Genomic DNA, 20,134 nt, shown 5'->3' on the forward strand with positions numbered 1-20,134 from the left:
CATTTGCAGAATGGTACACACCTTTTCCTCACAGGTGTGTCGAAAGCGCTCCACAACAATCCAGCCTGATGAGCCCACACCAGATGAACAGCCTGTCCCATCTCCATGTGCCATTGTTCTCACACAGGGCTTCTTCCCCACCGGGTGTAAATACACAACACGGGAGCTCTTGACGCAAACAGCCTTTGTTCCTTCGTCACAACATTTGCAACATTAACTCATTAACTGTAAATATCTGAAGTGTAGCTCATAACATTGTTTCCCCTCGATGCCCACACCGCTTTCAGACTTGTGTTTTATTTGAATGGCTTTTTACCAGCGGCTCCCAAATTAAGCAAGGAAGCAAGTCCAACACATCCAAGGTCACTGTTTGCATGTCCGATTGCACTGATGGTTATAACTGTTGTGGTTTTCCACCTTGAGAGGGCAGGAAACTAGAGGTCTTCTGGGTAATCAAATGCACATGTAGAAACAATAAAATACACCCATAAAATGATGAGTGCCAAGCTCATTAATGCAGACTGCCTTGCCAGAAATGGCAGCTAGCTCTCAGTGTTCTTAGACACCTTTTGCCTCTTTATTTTTTTGTTTCTTTTCGGTAGTTTTGCTTTGCTTTTTGGTGGGTTTTTTTAAGCGCTCCAGGGGTGGAAACAATCACTGCTCCTAGAAGCCACCACAGCAAAAAGCAGAAAAAACAAAAGACATCTGAAATTATTTTCAGTGTGTGACTGCTATCTGTATTCTTCACTCATTCCTGGAACAGTGTTTAACACAACAACAGATGCATAATGAAGACTACTTTTTGTTGCCATTTCTGCCTAACACTTGCTAAAAAAAAAGCGTTACCAAACAACAGGTGTGCCAAACCAAGCAGAGAAAAGCAGAGCATCCATTTCTCATGTAGCTGCTTTCCCAAAACACCATCGCAATGTTGCTGTCATTTGAAGAGACACTCATAAATTCTGATAAATTATTATGATAAAGACATGCTCTCCTTTGAGGAACTTAGGAGCCTAAGAAAAGAAACAACTGAAAAAAAGAAGGAGATAGGGGATTGCAAAGCAAGATCATGTTATTTCCTAGGTATTGGTGGGATTTCTGTGTGTCATCAGGTCCTCTTCAAGGCATCACAGAGCAAAATACATAACAAAGGACTTGGACACTAAGGCAGCCTTGGGAAGAAAACATTTAACACCCCACTCGTCTCAAGAAGAATTTACTATCTGTGACCTCCCCTCAAAAATATTCCAAATATATTAAAAAAACCCTAGAAAAACTCTTTCTATACTTTTTGTCTTTCTTGAGGATTGGGCTTTGTTGGCTTTTTTTTTTTTTTTTGTTCATGATCTGAAAGACACAAGGGTTGAACTTGAATGCATACCCAAAGCTCTTCAAAGAGATGAACACAAGTATGTACAAGCTACCTAAGGATGATTTCAATTCCCAGTTGCTTAAACTGAACAGATTGTCCTAGAAGGTCTCATCATGAGACAAAGAAAAATTGATTATGAAAATAGATAAAAAGGTAGGAAAAATATGATTTAGTTCTTCTGCTATGGTTTTATGTTATTCTAGAAAAATAACTTTGAAAAATAGAACATTTTGAGACAGTTTTCTATCTTTATAAGAGCCACAATAGGGTGTTCTGGTTCTAAACACCTGAAGAACCAAACCATAGCCAATCAGCCTAGGTTATTTTAATATAAGTTTTTTTCCTCTCTCCAAGTTTGCCACCTCAGTTATTGTACACTCTGGAACTAGATTTCAACATAATTGTTTCCCATCATCCCAAACAAATGGGAAAAATGAATTATACCTGAAGATTATGCAATGACAGGCAACCTTCAATGTTTTAACTGTCAAGATTTAAGTCAGCAACATTAATGATCTCATTCTCAGCTTGGCAAGAAAAATCACTGTGGCAAAATCAGGACCTTGCAGATATTTATTATATGCACTAGAGAAGCCATTAATAACTAAAATATTTTGTTACTTTACTGCATTAGCTTTAATGCTGAGCAGTAAATACTAAGGTGAAGATTTTAGGGGTTTGCCTTGTTTCATGCTTCTTTTTTTTTCCTCTTTTGTATTTTGGCTTTAAGCTGTTCAGAATGGGTTGTTTTTTTTTTTCCCAGACTCCTAAGTGCACATACATCTTTAATTGCCAGCAGAACTGTATTGTCTAAACAACAATGAAAATATCACAGTTCATAAGAATCAATTAGAAAATCTGTCCAGTACACACAATGTATTATTTATGTTCTAGATACAAAAGTACAACTACTACATTAAATTAATTTGTTATCACCACCTGAAGCTTTTCTGACCCAAAAGCACACCAAAAGGCAAACACCTGGCCATTCTTTCCATCAGGCAAAGGATCTGATCTTTGCCTCAGCTGATGCATTCTCAAGTAAAAAATTTGGAAAATATCCCTGATTTAATAGTACTTCATATACATATTGAGTTCTGAACCAATTCTTAGTTTGACCCAAAAGGAAACACATTGCTTTCCTCTCTTTCCAGGCCCTTTCTTTCAAAAAAAGCAAAGAACAGGTTTACACAGGGATTCAAACACCATTTACAGACAGGAGGAGCTAAGGCATAGTGATGCAGGCAGCAAACTTGAACTTAGGATGCTTGGTGTAACAGGAGGTGATGATCCACCTAATTCAGACTTTCACTGCAATTTCATGCATACGCAAACCTATCTGCCAGGTAGCACAGAAGTTTAGAGGACTGAGTTCAAGTTGAGTTAAGAAAACCCTCTACCAACCAGTAAAAAGTTACCCACATGCCATCCAGAGCACACAGGTCACACACAATGCCCAGTCACCAGCAAATAAATAAACACTCACTCTAATATAGGGGCAGGGATGTTTTAAACAGATATGAGAGAATGTACAGGCAAAAAATAATGATGAGTTCTGGGCTTCTTTAAGGTCAACCTTGGCAGAATATTTTTCTAGGAGGAGGAGTTAGTTTGATTTTTGAGGCCTCTTATTTACTGAAACTTTAGACTTAACAGAGAGATGGTTCCTGCCAGCTGCCTGAAAACCACATAGTAATAGATTCATAAAAGCCTTCTTCACACACCTGAAACCACAGCTTTTAAATGGCTCAGGAGCCAGAGGATTATAAAAGAATGCAGACAGCAGTCTTTAGGTCTGGTAGCCTCATTCAGCAAACACAGAGAAGGCTTTCCAAGCTTTTACACTCCTGCCTCAGCCTCTAATCACACACACCAGAGACTTTCTATGCTGTGGAAACACATACAGGGATGGTAAAGGAAGAATGATAAACAACTTGCTTCCCAGTGTGTTACCGGAGTTATCTGGCCAACAACGTTCTGAGAGCTTGGAGTGCTCTTCATCCCTACCTGCTGGGTTAATTTCACCACCACACTGATGACTTATCTGTTGAACTTCACTGCTTTAGCTGGTACTACACAAACTTTTGCCCTTTCTTCATTCTGTATTCCTCCTCAGCTTTCTATCTCCTCCTGCTTTTTCTAACAACCAGAGCTAACATGCACTTGGCAGGCCCTTGACTCACAGGTCAAGATGACGAAAAACAAACAAGAGTGCATCTCATCAGAGAATAAAGCATTCTTGAGTACTCTCTGAGTGAACACTTATACCGTAAGTTTTTTATTACTCTTTTTTAAAATACTGAGCATTTCAAATATTGTATTACACTAAAATCAGCAAGACTTCCGCCTACAGAGTAGAATTAAAACCAAAATACGAATTAACTCAAAAAGAAAAAAAAAATCTCTGAAAACAAAACAGATTGTCCTGCATAATTCCCTGGAAGAGCTCAGAAGCTGACTTTGTCAGAAGCTGCATCCTGCATTCCCCAGTTGCCCAGGCTGCAACTCACTGGGCTGGCTCCAAACAAGGTTCCTTTTGTGACCCTCCACCACTAGTGTCTTTTAGTTACTTACGACACCTTTCATTCCATGTGCTGCACCCTATTTTAAAAGGATCTGTCCCAGCCTTAAAGACAGTTCTGCTTGAGGCTAGCCAAAAATGAGCAATTACTGTGAAGGCTGCCTCATGTTACCCTTCATGAGGAGACTCCAGCAGATCCCTGTTATTTATTGTTTGCATTGTCCTAGTACCTAGCAACCTCCACCATGTGTGGGGTTTTTTGGTTAAGCACTGCATACACACACACAAAAAGGCAACCTGACAGTAAAATTGTTTGAAAGATTAGCTGTGCTCAAAGCACATTACAGAACATCTAATATCATTGCAGGCCTGAAAGAGCTTGTGCCTTACAATAGGTGCCAACATTCACCCAAATATTCAAAATAGGTATTCATAGCTATGTGCACCATACCTTCTGCAGGGTTCATATTTCTTATAACTCCCAACAAGTCTCCTGGCTAACAAGGCTGAGTATGTAGACGCATTTGTATCACACACTGGGTTAAGGAGAGATTTTCCAATCTAGAAACAGGGCATTAAGCATTAAAGTTTGCTCTTCAGAATTTATTTCCTCACCAGAGCTTACAAGCAATTCAAAAAGCATTTTGGTTGTCAAGCTGCTCACAATACAGAATTGCTGCACTGGTTATTTTATGGTAATTGCATAGCAGAGATCCTGGCGCCTTTATTAAAAAGCCACTCCTGTTTCATGAGTAACAGGAACTGCTTGCTACAGACAAAACTGCAAATCCATTCCCTGGCTGGAACTGTGAGTGCTTAGAAAGATTTTTTTCTTGAAAGGTAAATATTTCCTATTTCATGAGAAAAAGAAAAGCTAACAAATAAGAGGGAGTATCAAGATAAATCAAGGTGAGAAGTGAGAAAAAAACCCACACCTCCCATCCATCTGAGCAAAAGGCAGCAGCATAGTAACATTGCCAGGATACTCTGAATTAAAAGACCTGAACTGATAACCAACTGATTCCAGCTCTTACTTCTGTTTCATCACACAGAAGTAGCCAGCCAGTAATAGCTTGGCAATGCATTATTCCAGCAGGGGTGTTCCTCTCCATAAATTAACTATAGACACATTAATAGCTCAGCATTTCATAAGCCAAATCAGCTTCAGCTACGAAATTCCTCATGCAAGAAGAAAAAAAAAACCCAAACAACAACAAAAAAAAACAACAACAACAAACGCCACCAACACAAATCCTGGCAACTGGCAACAAGGAAAAGCAGTTTCCTTCCACAACAAGTGTGGACAGACTTTAACACATAAAGTAAACAACTGCTTAAACAACTGCTTCGGCTTCTCATTGCTCCTTTTCCTAATCTAATACACAACTGCTCTCCCAAGAGTCCAAAGAAGTTCAGAAACATACACCCTCCTGTCCCCCCCCCCCCGAAAAAAGAAACCAAAGTGCTGAAGGAAAGAGAAGAATTTGAAATGAAGACAGACACATATCCAACAATAACAAAAATTAAGACATTGTTATTTCTTTGCTACTTCACCAGCCAGAAGTGTAGGAGTTTGCAGGAGAGGCAATGGTACCTACTCTCAACCTGTACTTGGGGGGCACCAAAATAAAGATGTCCTTATTATCACTCACCAGGATTGTTCTGCATAATACTTTTGTTCCCCCTTCCCCAATTTCTTTGGGAATAGAGAGCCGCCAACAAATTAAGCATCAAAATAAAGGGCTTCCTTGATCACCTCAACAAAAGGATGAAGCATTAAACGCAAACAGCCACAGTCACACTCCTAGAATTGGCTGTTTCTGTGCAAGTCTCATTTAAAGACTTTCAAAGCTGCTACAGAAAGCAAGTGAATTCAGGTCTCAGACCAAGTCAGCTAGAGACATTCCAACATCTCTTCCACAGCAATGTGTGAAAACCACAGCAGAGATAGATGGGATACATCTACTACTTAAGGAGTAGATGTGAGGTCAGAGAAGCAGTTTCCATTGCAGCTACTCCTGATTAACTAACTACTGTCAATCTGCTCCCTGTCAGCTGCCATAAAATACACATTTTTTCGTATCAGCTTCTTGTTTTAAAGTTGTGGTTTCCAAGTAATTTTCAAGGAGTTTTCTTACTGCTCTTTTGTTTAAATGGTTCAGATTAACTTTTAATCACATTTAAAATGCTTGCTTGGCATCTCCATAACCTGCACATCCACCAGTTTCTACTGATCCAGGTGTAGGCCCTCATGGAACCTGACAACTGCTCAAATCCCGCAAGCTGACTTCCAAACCAAAATCTCACAGACAAAGCCATATACAAATGTTGATGCAACTGTTCAAAGTGATTTTGTGTCTGACCCAGTTCCCCAAAGGCGGCATGAATTTTGGCTAATAGTGTGTGCCAGGAACACAGGGCCATTCAGTGAACATTAACCCTGAAGTTTTTCTATTTTCAGTATAAACGCATAAGAACAACTGCAACATTTAAAAGGGAAATCTAAAAGGATTAGGTAATACAGAACTTAGTTTCAACAGCAATGAAAAGCAATTACAATATAGCAGCATCTATACTTTTAAACCTCAACTTTCTAAACTTTAACCGCTTCACATTGCCCTGTGCACCTCCAGACAATCTCTTCTCAACATTCCATTTAGCATTTCTTTACCTGTAGATTCAGTTGTTCAACCCGAGTTCTTCCTGAAAACAAAGGATTTCTGCTGAATTTAAATTTCATTCAGCAGAATGCTGCTGGCCAGAAACATCTCTGCAAGGCAGTGTCAGAGTTGCTAACACCAAATGACGTTAAACAAACGGCAGCCCTCCACTGCCCAGCAATTAAAATTGATAAGCAGCCTACGTTTTCCAGGACTTCTTTTCAAGTCTAACAGAAAGCCAGCCACTGGAGGTTTTTATGGCTTTGCTTTTTATGAATGCACAGCCTCGCAGGCGATAAGCGCTTTTGTGCACTTGGCTGGTGTTTGCCCACGATCACGCCTGTTGATGGGGCTTTATTGGCGTGAAAGATGCCAACAACACCCCAAGGACAGACTGGGACATTCCAGCACTTGTCAGAGAGGTGCCAATTTGCCCCTAAATCAAACATGCCACAGCAATGCTGATAACAGCTTTAGACGGGTGCCAGAGGAGAGAGCAGTCAGATTGCATTATTTACCACATCCAGAACAAACAGCCTCCAACTCCACTGAACTTGTGACTCAGGGGGTAAGAAGGCTAAAAACCTTACTTATGATAGAGTTGTCAGCCAGTCCCTGATGCCACTGCACTCACACATATCCAAGGGTGTGAAAGCAAAGCTCTCTGAGGCACCAGAGCAGTACCAGGGGTAAACTCAGAAGCAGAGACTGGCTACCTACGTGTATTGTCACTTCATCCTAGAGGCCATAAGTATTCCCAGAGCACTAGATGATGTGAGGAAGCACAAGGCATGAAGATCCCTGCTCCAGAAGATCATGCTATAGCATTTAACAGTGTCTCTATCCAATTAGGTGGAGTCACAGCCTCTGTCAGGCTTTGGTCCCAATGCCAGCCAGGATTGTTGGTGCCTGCTTGTGCTTATGAGCCCTTTGCCAGCATGGGAACCCAGTGCAGGGTTTGCACATGCATTCCCTCTGCCTCCATGCTTAACAAAGCTTTATCCAGGCTGATCTGGCAGGCACAGCTCAGTTGTACTCCACGTCTGGATCTAGGAGAGCAGCGGAGACACATCCTTAAAAACTATCTGGATTAAGTATCAAATTTGGTAGAGATATGAAATGCAGAGAAGGTTACAGCCAGTAAATCTCATGGTTTCATTCAGGTCTATGGGATGTTGATGGAGTTAGTCTGGCCCACTCCTCTCTATAAAAGGATACAAGGCAGCCAGTAACACTGATATGGAGGAGTTGTGAGGAAGAGGTAAATTTACAGGTGGTCCTTCTTCCTTACCGTCTAGGCTACTTTCCTCCATCTCATTCCATGAATTCAAACTTATTTCAGCTCATTACTATAAAGCAGTCACTTCACACTTTGGGAAAGAAAGTGCACATTGTCTGGCTTTCCCGTGACTATTTATCTCCCTTGCTTTGCAACAGCAGTGTTGTTCCTACAACTACCCCACAAAAACCATTTCATTCTTCCCTACATTTATTACAAGACACAGAAAAGCAAAGAAACTATTTACATCATCTCACCACATCCTAACTATATAGGAAAACTACTTATTCAAAGCAGAGTTCAATTTCTAAATACCTTTGAAAAGACATGCTCTATAATACGAGGGGTTTTTTTACCAAGGTAGGTGCTAATCTCAGTGGTGAAGCCAAATTTTATTCTGGTTAATCAATTACTGCCTATGGGATGCTTCACTCCAACTGAGTTAATTTCTGCCTTCAGTTCCTGTCCGAAAGTTGCACAAGTTTCCCATGGCTGTGGTATTTCACAACCACTAAAATTCAACAGAACACAGTCTCTTCTACACACCAAATTGCCTGAGACAGGGAGAGTGGGGAGCAGGCAAAAAGACACACCATATGAAAAAAACAGTGACAGTGAAGTCTGCCTCAAGTTAACAGATGTGGTGTTTGAGGGGGGTGGAGAGAGACTGCAATTCCAATGAAAACACAGCACTTCACTTTAGGAATCAGGCAGATGCATCATCAGATTGCATTTGTTACAGGGAGGAGGAAGAAACTAAAGATACACATGGCTGTGGGTTTTAACCAGTTCACACTGACTGCTAGCACACACTGTATAAACAGACTGATTTCCTCAAAGTACTTAGAAACGGTCTGATTACTTACCAAGTCATTTCCAGCAGGATTCCTCAAGAAAAGAACCCTGTGGCATTTTGCATATATTATTTCAATAACAACAAACACAGACCATATACAGATTTCCTGAAACAAGCATTATTTCTTTCAAGAGAAAGGCATCTGACAGAAAACCCCTCAGAAAAATCAGTCTCAGCAGAGAGTAACAGCTAGTATCAAAACCTGCGTGAATGTTATCTCCACTCCTTCATGTAAGAGGTATAAGCAGGTGGCCCTTTACTCCTACAGACACAATCCACTGAAAATTTCTAGAGATTAGGCTCTTCTCATAGTACATCACATTTTCACAGTCAGTTCAATTTCTGTTTCACTTTACAGTGAGACTTGATGGATGTGTAATGTTTCCTATTAAAGCCACACAGCAAAAGAATGCCACAGAAATCATCGAGAGATAACCTCAATGCCTGAAAGCCAGAGTGCAATAAGCAATTCAGACACCCAAGAAGGGTCAGCATTAACGCAGTACACCTACAACCTTGCATGTGCTGCAAAACCTGCAGGATTTCAAAGGTCTGTTTTCTCCCTCACACTTGGAACTTTTTTCTCATTTCTGTGGTTCAAACACGTAGTTGCCCAAACAAGACCATGTCACAAAATTAAATGAAATCTACAAAGAGCTGTTTTGAATGACCAGAACTATGAAGGCATACAATTGACATGACCGGGTAACACTTAGATGGCTGCGCCTGTCATGCTTTACAAGCTGTTGAAACAGGATGCTCAGACATCTTAGTGCCAGGGTGCTGGATGACTTGTTGACACAGAAAACATCAAGTGAACAGGTTTATTTTGTGTGAAGTGCTGAGATAACCAATTATCAATACTTTCTGGGTCACGGCTAAATAACAGCATACAATCACATGAAGTTTACACACACTACAATAAAGCAACACATGTTTAGTTATTTATTCATTGTCAGGTTTGACCACATTTTAGTGCCTTCTAAGACAGGGCTGAAAAAAAATAGCCTCAACTGGATCTATTTAGGATGAATATTAGGGGGAAAAAATAGGGCCTTATTTGCTGAAGTTTGTAAAGATCAGATAAAGCCATTTTACAGAATACAAACACCACTGATTCTTAACAGGGTTAGTACAGGACATTCTCTTCTTCTTGAAGCCACAGGATGGAAGATCTCTGCTCTTGTCCCTTCCCCTATCTCCACTGCCCTGCACAAATAATTGGGCACAGGCATTTGAAGGGTGTAAGAAAGATTAGCAGCAGCAACCATTTCCTGCATTCATTCTCCTTTGCTCTACTTGTCAACATCCGCACAAGAGACGAGGCACCTTTACTTCAACCGTGGTGCCCTGCAGCTCACTGAGAAAAAGAAGACTCCAGCCAATTCCAGCTCATTTTTAGATGACAGGGGGAAGGGGATAGCTGCTGCAGGAAACAAACACTCTTTGAAGGCAATTCCTTACTCTGCAGAAAGAAAACACATTCACTACAAGGACCCCAGCTTTTGTTGTACAAGGACATGAATGAGCTAGAACTCTGTAATCCTTGCCTCTGCTATTAAACCTGGTATCTTTGGAGAGAATCCATGGAAGTTACCTGGTGGGTGATTTACATTCTGTCCTCAAACCATGACCCAATTTTCTGTACTATCCAGCTCATATGAAAGTATGCAATATTAGCACTGCAATGAGAAAATATTGCAAAAAATCAAAATAATTTAAAAGTATCCCTGAGGTTTCAAGAATTCATTGCAGGTTTGCAGAGGAAACCAGCAACTTCTGAGCACTGAATTTCTACACATCCAAGCCTGCCCAGCCTCCTTGTGTGAGTTCCAGCTGTCTGACAGTGAGCAGCTTATTGAAAAGGTGACCACACTCTGGTCTAAACAGAGCCTGTGTTCTTGCCCAGTCTAAAACACAAAGGGAGGGACAGAGGGAAGACCACCAGCTGTTAGAAATCTACAACAAAACTACTGGAGAGACGGTAAAAAATCTGAATGCAAATGTTATGTGATTTAACATACTTACTAAACACAAGAGACAACAGTCAACTGGACAAAATAACAGTTCATACAGAATTAGTGCTGTAAGATGCTTAGTTTAAAAAAGCACCCTATTATAAATAAAATAATTTTAAATGATTTCCACACATCGGGTGCACAATGCCCAGCAAGTAGTTTTAATTACCCTAATTTTGGAGATGAGTATATGTAAGTTTTTCTCTTTACTAGTTGGTTCTTACCTTTTACCTTTACTAATTGTTCCCACTAGGAAGCAAATAGCTGTTGACATGCTTAAGTTAAACACACGATAATAACTTCTTATGAATCAAATTGAATATTACTCCAACAAACGTGTTATATTTCCTATTGTTGTAAAAGAAAATGTATGCTCTGTTTCTGGGGTAAGAGTAAAATAATAGATTATGATCCTTTGTTAGGATAAACAAAGATATTTTCTACTATTCCCTGATCTTAGTTCACAAAAAACAGTATATTTCTCATTTGAAGTAAATACTAGTGTAGTTATATAACAAAGAATTTACTTTTTAAATAACCTCGGCAGAACACAAAGAGGGATTTTATAGTTAAGAGTAAAAAATTCAGTTTTCTATTACAAATGGGACAAAACTGTGTTGTCAGATGAGGTCTCATAAGTCCACTAGTATTAGCAATACATAGGAAAGATGTATGTTCCTGGTGAGAGCTTTAATACGAAATTCAAAGATCCACATCAATATTTGCAGAAGCAGAAGAAACTTTAAAAGGATCCAGAAGCCCTGTCCTAGGTTTATTTTGACTCTGGTTAGCATTTTTCATAGCATATTAAATCATCACAGTGATTGTGAAGAACATAGGAGATAAAAGAAAAATACCTACACTGGGCACTTTGCTAGGAATAACAACCTAACAACCTGCAGTATAATTTCCTATTTCTGGCAGTTTCTCACTTTTAAAATTATAAAATTCCAAGGATTCAGACTTCGTGCTTGACGTATTCCTTACGAAAAGTACCAGACATTTTTTTTTCTTAAACTCAAAAAGGATTCAGTCAGTTTTGAGCATTTGTGTGTTCATTATCTCACACAACTGGACGTTCTGACATTAAAGCAGTTCAGAGAAAAAAAACCTGGCTTTTGTCATGGTGGCTTTAATAAAACACTGGCTTCCCCTGTGCCTATGCTTTATTGTAATGCTTCCAGGTCTCACATTTTCTGTTGTAAAATGTGGTTGTTAAGGAAGGAAACTACCACTGAGGAAATCTGGGACAGCTTTTTTGGGTTTTGTGGAGTTTTGTTCTTATTTTGGGGGATTTGACTGGGTTTTGGTGATGGTTTTTTGTTATTTTAAACTACTTAAGACTACACTTACACAGTTACTCAGGCTCTGCTTTGCACTGTGTGCAATTTCTTACAGGTCCTTGAACATAGAAAATAGCTGTTATTTTACCATTCTGTACCATGAAGTAGGAAAAAAAAAAAAAGAAAGTCCATATAACCTCAAAAATTGGTCACGTCAGACAAGGGAAAAGCTCACACCAAGCACCTCTCCAGTCCTCCAGGTATGCACAGCCTGGAAACCAGAGAAAACTTTTCATTTAGAGCAGCTTTAGAATTTTCTATTAAAAACAAACAAACAAAAAAACAACCAAACAAAAAAATACACTGTCTAAATACATACCGTAAAATTAATATTAAATTTGATTGCTAAAGAATTGAATACTCCTACTTATTATATATAAAGAGATAAAGATACTCTTACATACATATCTTCCTGGTAGGAGGTAAAAATACATCAACTAATCCTGTAGCAGAGCCTTGCAAATGCCTGTGCTCTCCCATTACCACGAGTGGTATTATAATGGTTCTCACAGGCCATTGTGCCAGATGAAGCATGACTGCACCAGGAAGCTTAGTACCCCACCTAAAAATGCTCACCAGTCTAGGCATTCTGCTGTAACTCAGCCTTCCCACCAGGTTTATTTGCATCTGACAACTCTCCAAGACATTTGAAATGTGTTGGACCTCTTGTTGGCAGGCAGAAAACACCTTGCCCCCAACAAGACACTATTTTCCATCTGGAACTGAATGAGCAAGTGTTCAACAGCTTTTGTGCTCAGCCACTAATGCACATTAAACAATCTATTAACACACTAAATTAATGAGGTACTGCCAAGTTTAATGTCAGCTAAGCACTGTGCCTGTGCATAGCTCCCTGCAGCATATGTTGGCACCGTTGTTTGTAACACATCCAGCGCTCAGGCATTTGGAGCCCAGCCTAATTAGTTCCCTGCAATTGAATCTCAACTCTAGCCTTGATTCAGCTGCAATGGAAGTTTTGAAAGAGGCCTATCTACACAGCCTTGCACGTTTTTTCCCCAGCACTTGAGGAGCCAAGGCAAAGAAGTGTGCCAGAATTGCCCAACCAACCATCTGACAGAGACACAGCAATGTGAATGCTGCACTTACTGTTTTTTTTTTTTTTAAGATCATTCATGTGCAACTTTTAAAGGTAGGATAATTCTTTTCCTGGAGGAAAGCAAACATGAGAGAAGGACTTGAAATGTCATACTGGAAGGATGATGGGAAAAGAGAGAAGGCATATCCCAGGAAAGCCTGCCCAAATTGAAAAAATTCAAAAACTTCTATGTGTGAATTTCACAGTTCTTTACTTCTCCACTGCACACAACCTGTCTTCACTGAGCATTAGTGTTTGCCAGTTTACAGTCTTCTTCTTCCATTGATTTTTAGAAAACCTAAACATCACTACAAAGTCTTTTTTCTCCCCACAAAACTTCCTTGATCCAGTGATTTTCACCAACCATATCCCACTATACATTTCAGAGCCTAAATTGGATTTTCCCAATTATTGCTAGAGGTGTCTTCAAAAGGCATTTTAACTAGAGCATACCTAGCTTTTCACCTTCCCTCCCCTTCAACAATCAAAGTACATTTCCGCATTAATTTTCATGCAGCAATCACTGAATGCAACAAATAATGCAAAGACGATGGTTTCATCAAAGTGGCTTCAGGGTGCTACCTATTAGTGCTGGGATTGAGAGGATCTGGTTTCTCATATTGCTTTTCTTTCTGATGACAGGTACTAAGTAATTGTGAAATTTTTTTTTTTTTTTTAGTCAATTACACAGTTACTTGTATCTGCATTTCTTAACCTAAGAACTTCTACTGCCCCACTGGGAGAGAGAAATGGGGACCCCTTCTGATCTGTAACTAGACTGACACTTGAGCTCTTCATGGCACAAACTGGGATTGGTCTCAGCCACCAGACAGCCCACAGCAAAAACGAAACTTCTGACAAGTTACAGATGGGGAAATAGGGCAAGAGTATGAAACTCTGTACTGGCCAACCCAAAAAATACCACTTCAATTACATGGTCCCAAAGGAGCATTTCCTTGCAATATTCTAGCTAAGGGGCTGCACTGCAGCATGCACACAATAAGGAGGTAACAACAAAACTCTTAAGCCACTTCTCAGTCTCACCTGCATCCAAAAATCTGCCAAGAGCCCAAGCATCAATATCTGTCTGATCAGCAAACAGGAGTGCCCCTGCAGCAGCAACTCCTGAATATGAGCACACTGTCTTACCTGGGGCAGACAAATGGTCTTCCCTCCTCCCTAGGAATACCTAAAGTTGGCTTTCCAGTCCCTTTGCCTCTCAGATAAAACTGTTACCAAGCACATCGATAGATACATAGTAAGATAGGTTGCTCTGCTGCAACTCAGCCTCAAGGAAACTACCTCAATCTTGATGAGACAGAAAGAGCTAAACCTGGGTCTTCCTGCTATTGAGAGCAGCAAAAGGAACATGAACATGATCGAGTCATATTTCTTTCTTTCCACTTGGAAAAGCCTTGCTTACTTTGGAGGATTTACATCTCTTTTTTTTTTTCTTTTTTTCTTTTTTTTTTTTTTTTTTTTAACAGAAGTGATAATCTGGAAGTCTGATTTCAAGCCACAAAAATCTCTAAACATACAAATGTTCATGTCAAAACCACAGCACTTCAGTTTGCAGCATTTTGCAGTCTGAAGTCACATATGTGAGCATGTGCACACAATAATTGTTTTATGTATCTTTTTTCCTCCTCTGCATTTTACACAAGTTTGAACCACTAGGCTTGGAAGTATGTCTGGAAACATGGCAAAAATGGGATTTTAAGTTGGAGTTATGCTTTTTCCTCACAATGTAATGTATATGAAGAGCATGATGTAAACACTGCATTGCCTTTAATAGCTGATTACTGTGAGTCCTGATTCAGGCAACTGGAATATTCTATCTACCCTCACTTCCTATCTCTGTGTGCACACACATGCAGCCATGCTTCTAAGAGTTTGCCCGTCTCCAGAGACCAGTTTTCCAAATCCCAACCACTGGCCAGCTCAAGCTTATGTAAACAACTTGAGATTCGAACAAACTCAATGACAACCATTGCTGATTAAACCAAACTTATACAAAAGCAAAGTAAATTGAACCAGGTACAGGTATGCAAAGATAAGACACAAGCTGATTATTTTGCATGGCAGCAAAGGAGAGCTGCCACAATAGAACAAACCAACGGTCCATCAGTTTCCAAACTGTTCCCTCTGGTTACAGCCAACACTTCAAAGAACACAGGGAGTCAACGCTGCCAGAAGTCATTATTTTCCACCCCAAGAACAGGAGAAATCAGTTCACAACCTCAGTTTCCTTAAGATGCTTATTTTAAAATTAAGAGGGTGAGAAGAACCTCTTCCCGTGAGCATTTAAATCTAAAATAATTTTTTTTAACATCTGACAACTTCACTTTTTCTGTACAGTTATTTCCAACCCAAGTGGGACAGTACCCAAGGGTTTCAGCAGGCCACTATGAGGGCAGAGCTTCTTTTTCCACCTCTCCTCACAGAGGCTGAAAACTTGATTTGCTCAGGCCGCAGAACATTCCACCTCCCAGAGCTGCTCTCTCAAGGTGCACTGCCATGATAAGTGTGATAAGATGCCCTAGCCTGGAAGGTCACTGAGAACAGTGGCGCTCAGTCACAGCCAAGGCAGATTTGGTGGCCACAGGGCAAGCTCTTGCTTGCAAAGTCCGAGTCTCCAAGCAACTGCCAACTCTGTTTGCAGAAGCCATCCATGTAAATCCTCAGCCATCAAGCACAATTTACTTGCCCTGGTAAAATTAGGTGTATGTATACAATATGCGCTTCATCTATTTAAATGAAATTTATTACAAAATCAAACCAAGTCAAATAGCTGAACTAAGAGTTTCCATCATCTCCACTACTACTTTTAGGCAGGTTTTTTGAGTGGTAAATTAGTATCTGATTAGCCATTCCTTCTCCCCAGAGAGACTATTTCCTCAGCCTTCAAAAAACGAGTATAAACCAGGCACAATAATTCATTCCCTACTCTGCTCACTTGAGACGTTTCTCCTCTTTGGTCTAAGGAAATAAGAAAAATTCTTAGAAAAGACCTGCCTGGAATTAAATTGATTTAATCAGAGACTGGGGTGTCAAATTACCCTGGAGACTGAAAACATCAGCAAGAGAGAATATACATTTTGCATAGTGAAAACCAGGTATTCCAGACACTTTATGAAAGAAATAATTCAGAAGAAAGCAGGTCATTGACCTGACCTGTGCAAGACCACCAGATTCCATCCTTTAAGTCAAGGGTACACAAGCGCCTCTGCTGCTCACCAGAGCATGCAGCAATCTAAACAATATGAAACAAACATACCAGCCTACAATCTCTGGATTAAAGCTTGGTGTTCAACTTCCTTTTTCTAAACAACGTAGTATAAAACCGAGGAAAATCAATCCTGAGTATCAGTTCTTAGCAATTAGTATTCTGCACACCACTGACTAAGATTCCTGAGCAGGAAAAGGGTGTGACAGGCAATCAGTAGATGTAGCTCTTATCGCTTGATAAACAGTGTTTTAACAATCAGCCAGAGATACAGGTCCAGAGCAAGTTACAAGGACTATTCCAGGAGTTGTTACTAACTGCAATAATTACAGCATATAATTAAAAACACAGCCACACACTCCACACCATGCAGAAAACAGAAAATTACTCCTCCAGTGCTTGTTGCTCCCATCACTGGGCTAGATCTTGGCCAGGGCTCTCTACTCAGCTTAGGTCTTTATGCCCTGATTTAACACCTCTCCTGTTTCCTTTCCCTCCTCTCTAAACACTTAGGACAGCGACTGAGACCTCCCAGGCACCTGAAAGCCCCCAGAATGAAGCAGGAGGCAGACTGCAGAGGGAGTCAAAAAGATAACAGGAAAAATAAGTTCAGTTTCTTAAACTCGTTTGGGCAGGAAAGACAAACACCGAGGGTCTGTGCACATCCCAAGGTAAAACCCAGCTTAGCATTCTATGAATGACTGCTGGTACGCTGACAATGGAACAATCAAGTACTTCCTCCAGTGGGAAAGGAGCACATGCATGCCTCTCTGTGTGTGCGTCTCATGACACCAAGTCCTTTCCAGCTCTGCACCTCATCCCTTGTATCCAACTGTCTGCACAAAGCAGGTCCCATGCCTCCTCCCGAGGGGACACTGGGACACAACAGCTTATCTGAATCAGACAAATCTGTCTGTCAGTCAATTTCAGCAACACGCTTCTGCTCTGTAGGCAACTATCCATCTGCCAATACTCAGCACCTGGCTGGCAGGGATTGTACTCCAAACAGAGCATTCCTTGGCACAGCAAAAAGTTGCTTTGGGAGCTGAGATGGGCTGAGAACGGTAAAGCCTCAATTCCCTCTGCTGGTGGGAATCAGAGTGAGGCTGCCTAAATGGTACTTGCAAATTGCCTTGCGAGAAATATACAAGGGTGCAAGTACCCTCTTCTGTCTCTTCAGTGCCCTAAGGAATTTGAACAATGCCTCTTGGTAAGAGGCGGGAGAATATTTACTGCCACTGTCATTCATCATTGCATCAGAAGAGTTCTGGAAAGAGGGGAAATGCTGGGGATAATGCTTACACCATGGGTGTGTGTAGAGGGGGAGACAGGTAATGACTTACACATATTACAGAGTCTTAATTCTTGCACTGACAGGATTAATCCACGCTGCTAATACTTAAAAAACCCCCAAAAAGTTACAATTCAGGCTAGAACTTTAAGTAGACAAAGGAATATAACCGTGATTTTTGTTTTTCAGAGTTTTCAGCAAGTCTTAGACTTGCTGTTAAAATTTAGAGAAGATTAGTTAAGATATTGGACACAGTTTACTGCACCATCTAAACATAATTTGAGACACCTGAAAGGTCAGAAACCATAAAAGATGGCTACCTAAAACTCATTTTTAGGGGGAAAAAAAAAAAAAGAGCCCCAATTCTCAAAAGTGTTTTACATTGTTAATCCACAACTGATAGGCACTTCATAATTATGGCCATTACTCATTTTCTCATCTCATGGCATTATCATAATGCTAAAGAGAACGGAGCCCACAATTATCTCAGCAGTTGTACCCAGTCATCTCCCAATTACATACGCTCAGATGACAGCTGTTTCCCCTCCACTAAAATAAAGTTGGTACCACTTAACCTGCTGACCCAAACACTCCAGAATCCTCAAGTGTGGAACAGAAGCACAAAATCCTGAAGTGACTTTAGATAACAGTTACTTAGAACTTAAAATCAGAATACAATAACAAAGTCATAAAAACTGACTTTGGTGTCTTTTTTCTTAGGATTCTGACCGCAAAATATGTTTCCCAGTTGCTGTTGGAATAAGCATGTATATATACAATGGATATATACACACGTTTGTTCATGAATACAATAAACACATACCACATACCTACCTGACCTTTTTACCTACATTTAACACACACCAATTGCCCAAGGGTCACACAAGCCGTCAGCAACACCTTGATGGAAAAGCACTGATTCCTCACTGAGGCACCTGTTGGGATGCTTGTGCACCACAGACCTACCATTTACTGGCTTGGGTTTGACACTGTGCCCTACAGACAGTACTACAGACAAAGCAGTTTTCAACCTGCCTGCGGTCAAACAACACCCTCCAAACACCACCTCCATCCTGTCCTAATGGATAGCACAAGGAGTTAGAGCCAGGGGCAATAAAAGAGGCAAGGAAAAGGAGCATCACCTGTTTCTCATCCTCCTCTGACAAGACTGCAGCACTGATAATTGATAGCACCTGTTCAATTAGAAGCTGCTGCTATGCAGAAAGCCTCGGTATCACACAGGTGTCACGGCTTGAAATCAGGAGCCATGCTTCAAAAATTAATAAAGAATGGGGGACAGTGCTACCTACTCCACTTCCACGTTCAATATGAACAATTTATTCCAACTCCCTGGGTAGCCTTCTGAAATAAATTCCCTGAAATCAGCTCCTGCACTATCCGATAGATACACCTAAGGGCTCCTGAACTGAGATACAGCCTTTCTCTTAACTAAAAAGGCAAACTTTCCCCCGGAGAGTGACTTTTGTTTCACTTCACACCTGCGGGGGAAAAAAAAAAAAAAAAAAAAAAAGAAAAAAAAAGAAAAAAAAAAGCCCAAACCAGCCACAGCCCAAAGGACCGTATCTGCACCATATCCAAGCCCGGAGCACCGGGCTGGTCTGGAAGGCTCCGTGCCTGAGGAACGTCCGGGGAGCGGACGAGCGCGGGGAGAGGGCTCGGCAGCAGCGGTCCCGGAGACCCCAGCACCGACGGGGCAGCGCTCCGGGGCGGTGACGGGAGCGCGGAGCAGGTGCCCGGCGGCAGCGGGGCGGTACTCACACGGTGAAGTGGTACACGAAGCACTTCCATCCCGTGGGCCGCTCCAAGAAGTTGTAGACCCTGCCCTGGACGCTGCTGCGGCTCAGCAGGGGCTTGCGGAGACTGTAGATGGAGACGCGGGGGTCCAGGCTGACGGGGGGCCGCGGGCAGTCGGCGCTCACCACCACCACCTCGCTCCGCAGCCGCGGCGCCCGCTCCCGCTCCGGCGCGGGGCCGCATCCCGCGGGCGCCTGCCCGCCCTGCGCGGCCGCCAGCGGGGCGTAGTGGGCGTTCGGGGCGCTCTCGGCCAGCTCCAGCGCCGCCGCCTTCTTGCCGGGCGTCATGCTGCCTCTCCTGGGCAGCGACAGCCGGCCCAGGCTGCGGCTCTTGGGCTCGCCCGGCGGGGAGCTGGACGACATGGCTGGGGCGGCGCGCCGGTGTCCCGGGAGCTGCGGGCAGCGCGGGGCGCCCCGTCCCGCCGCCAACACCGCTGGCCCGGCCCCCGCGGGGCGGCTCCGGCCGGGAAAGGTGCGGGGAAGCGGGGGAGGGCCCGGGCGCAGTCCCGGTGCGGCCCGGCGGGAGGCGCTGCCCGCGGCGCCCGCTCCCCTTGCCCGGCACCGGCCGGAGCCCCGGGTGGTGCCCGGACCATGTCCGTGCCACGCTCTAAAGAGTCACTGTCCTCATCGCTGACCTTTGCCTGTGTCACCTGTGCCC

At 42.0% G+C, this 20,134-nt stretch overlaps 1 protein-coding gene across 2 annotated transcripts in view; it reads right to left on the reverse strand.

Moving 5' to 3' along the window:
* Window positions 1–19,839, reverse strand: part of KCNQ1 (potassium voltage-gated channel subfamily Q member 1) — a 331,242-nt gene extending 311,403 nt beyond the window's left edge. For both annotated transcript variants that reach the window (XM_066187690.1, XM_066187689.1), the window contains exon 1: window positions 19,442–19,839. In XM_066187690.1, the coding sequence (XP_066043787.1) occupies window positions 19,442–19,839 (398 nt within the window). The remainder of the gene's footprint in view (window positions 1–19,441) is intronic.
* Window positions 19,840–20,134: the final 295 nt, after the last annotated feature.

This window comes from Chamaea fasciata, unplaced genomic scaffold, assembly GCF_029207755.1.
Source record: "Chamaea fasciata isolate MVZ Bird 193981 ecotype frontalis unplaced genomic scaffold, bChaFas1.0.hap1 SCAF_7, whole genome shotgun sequence".
In the NCBI taxonomy this organism is placed as follows: Eukaryota; Metazoa; Chordata; class Aves; order Passeriformes; family Sylviidae; genus Chamaea; species Chamaea fasciata.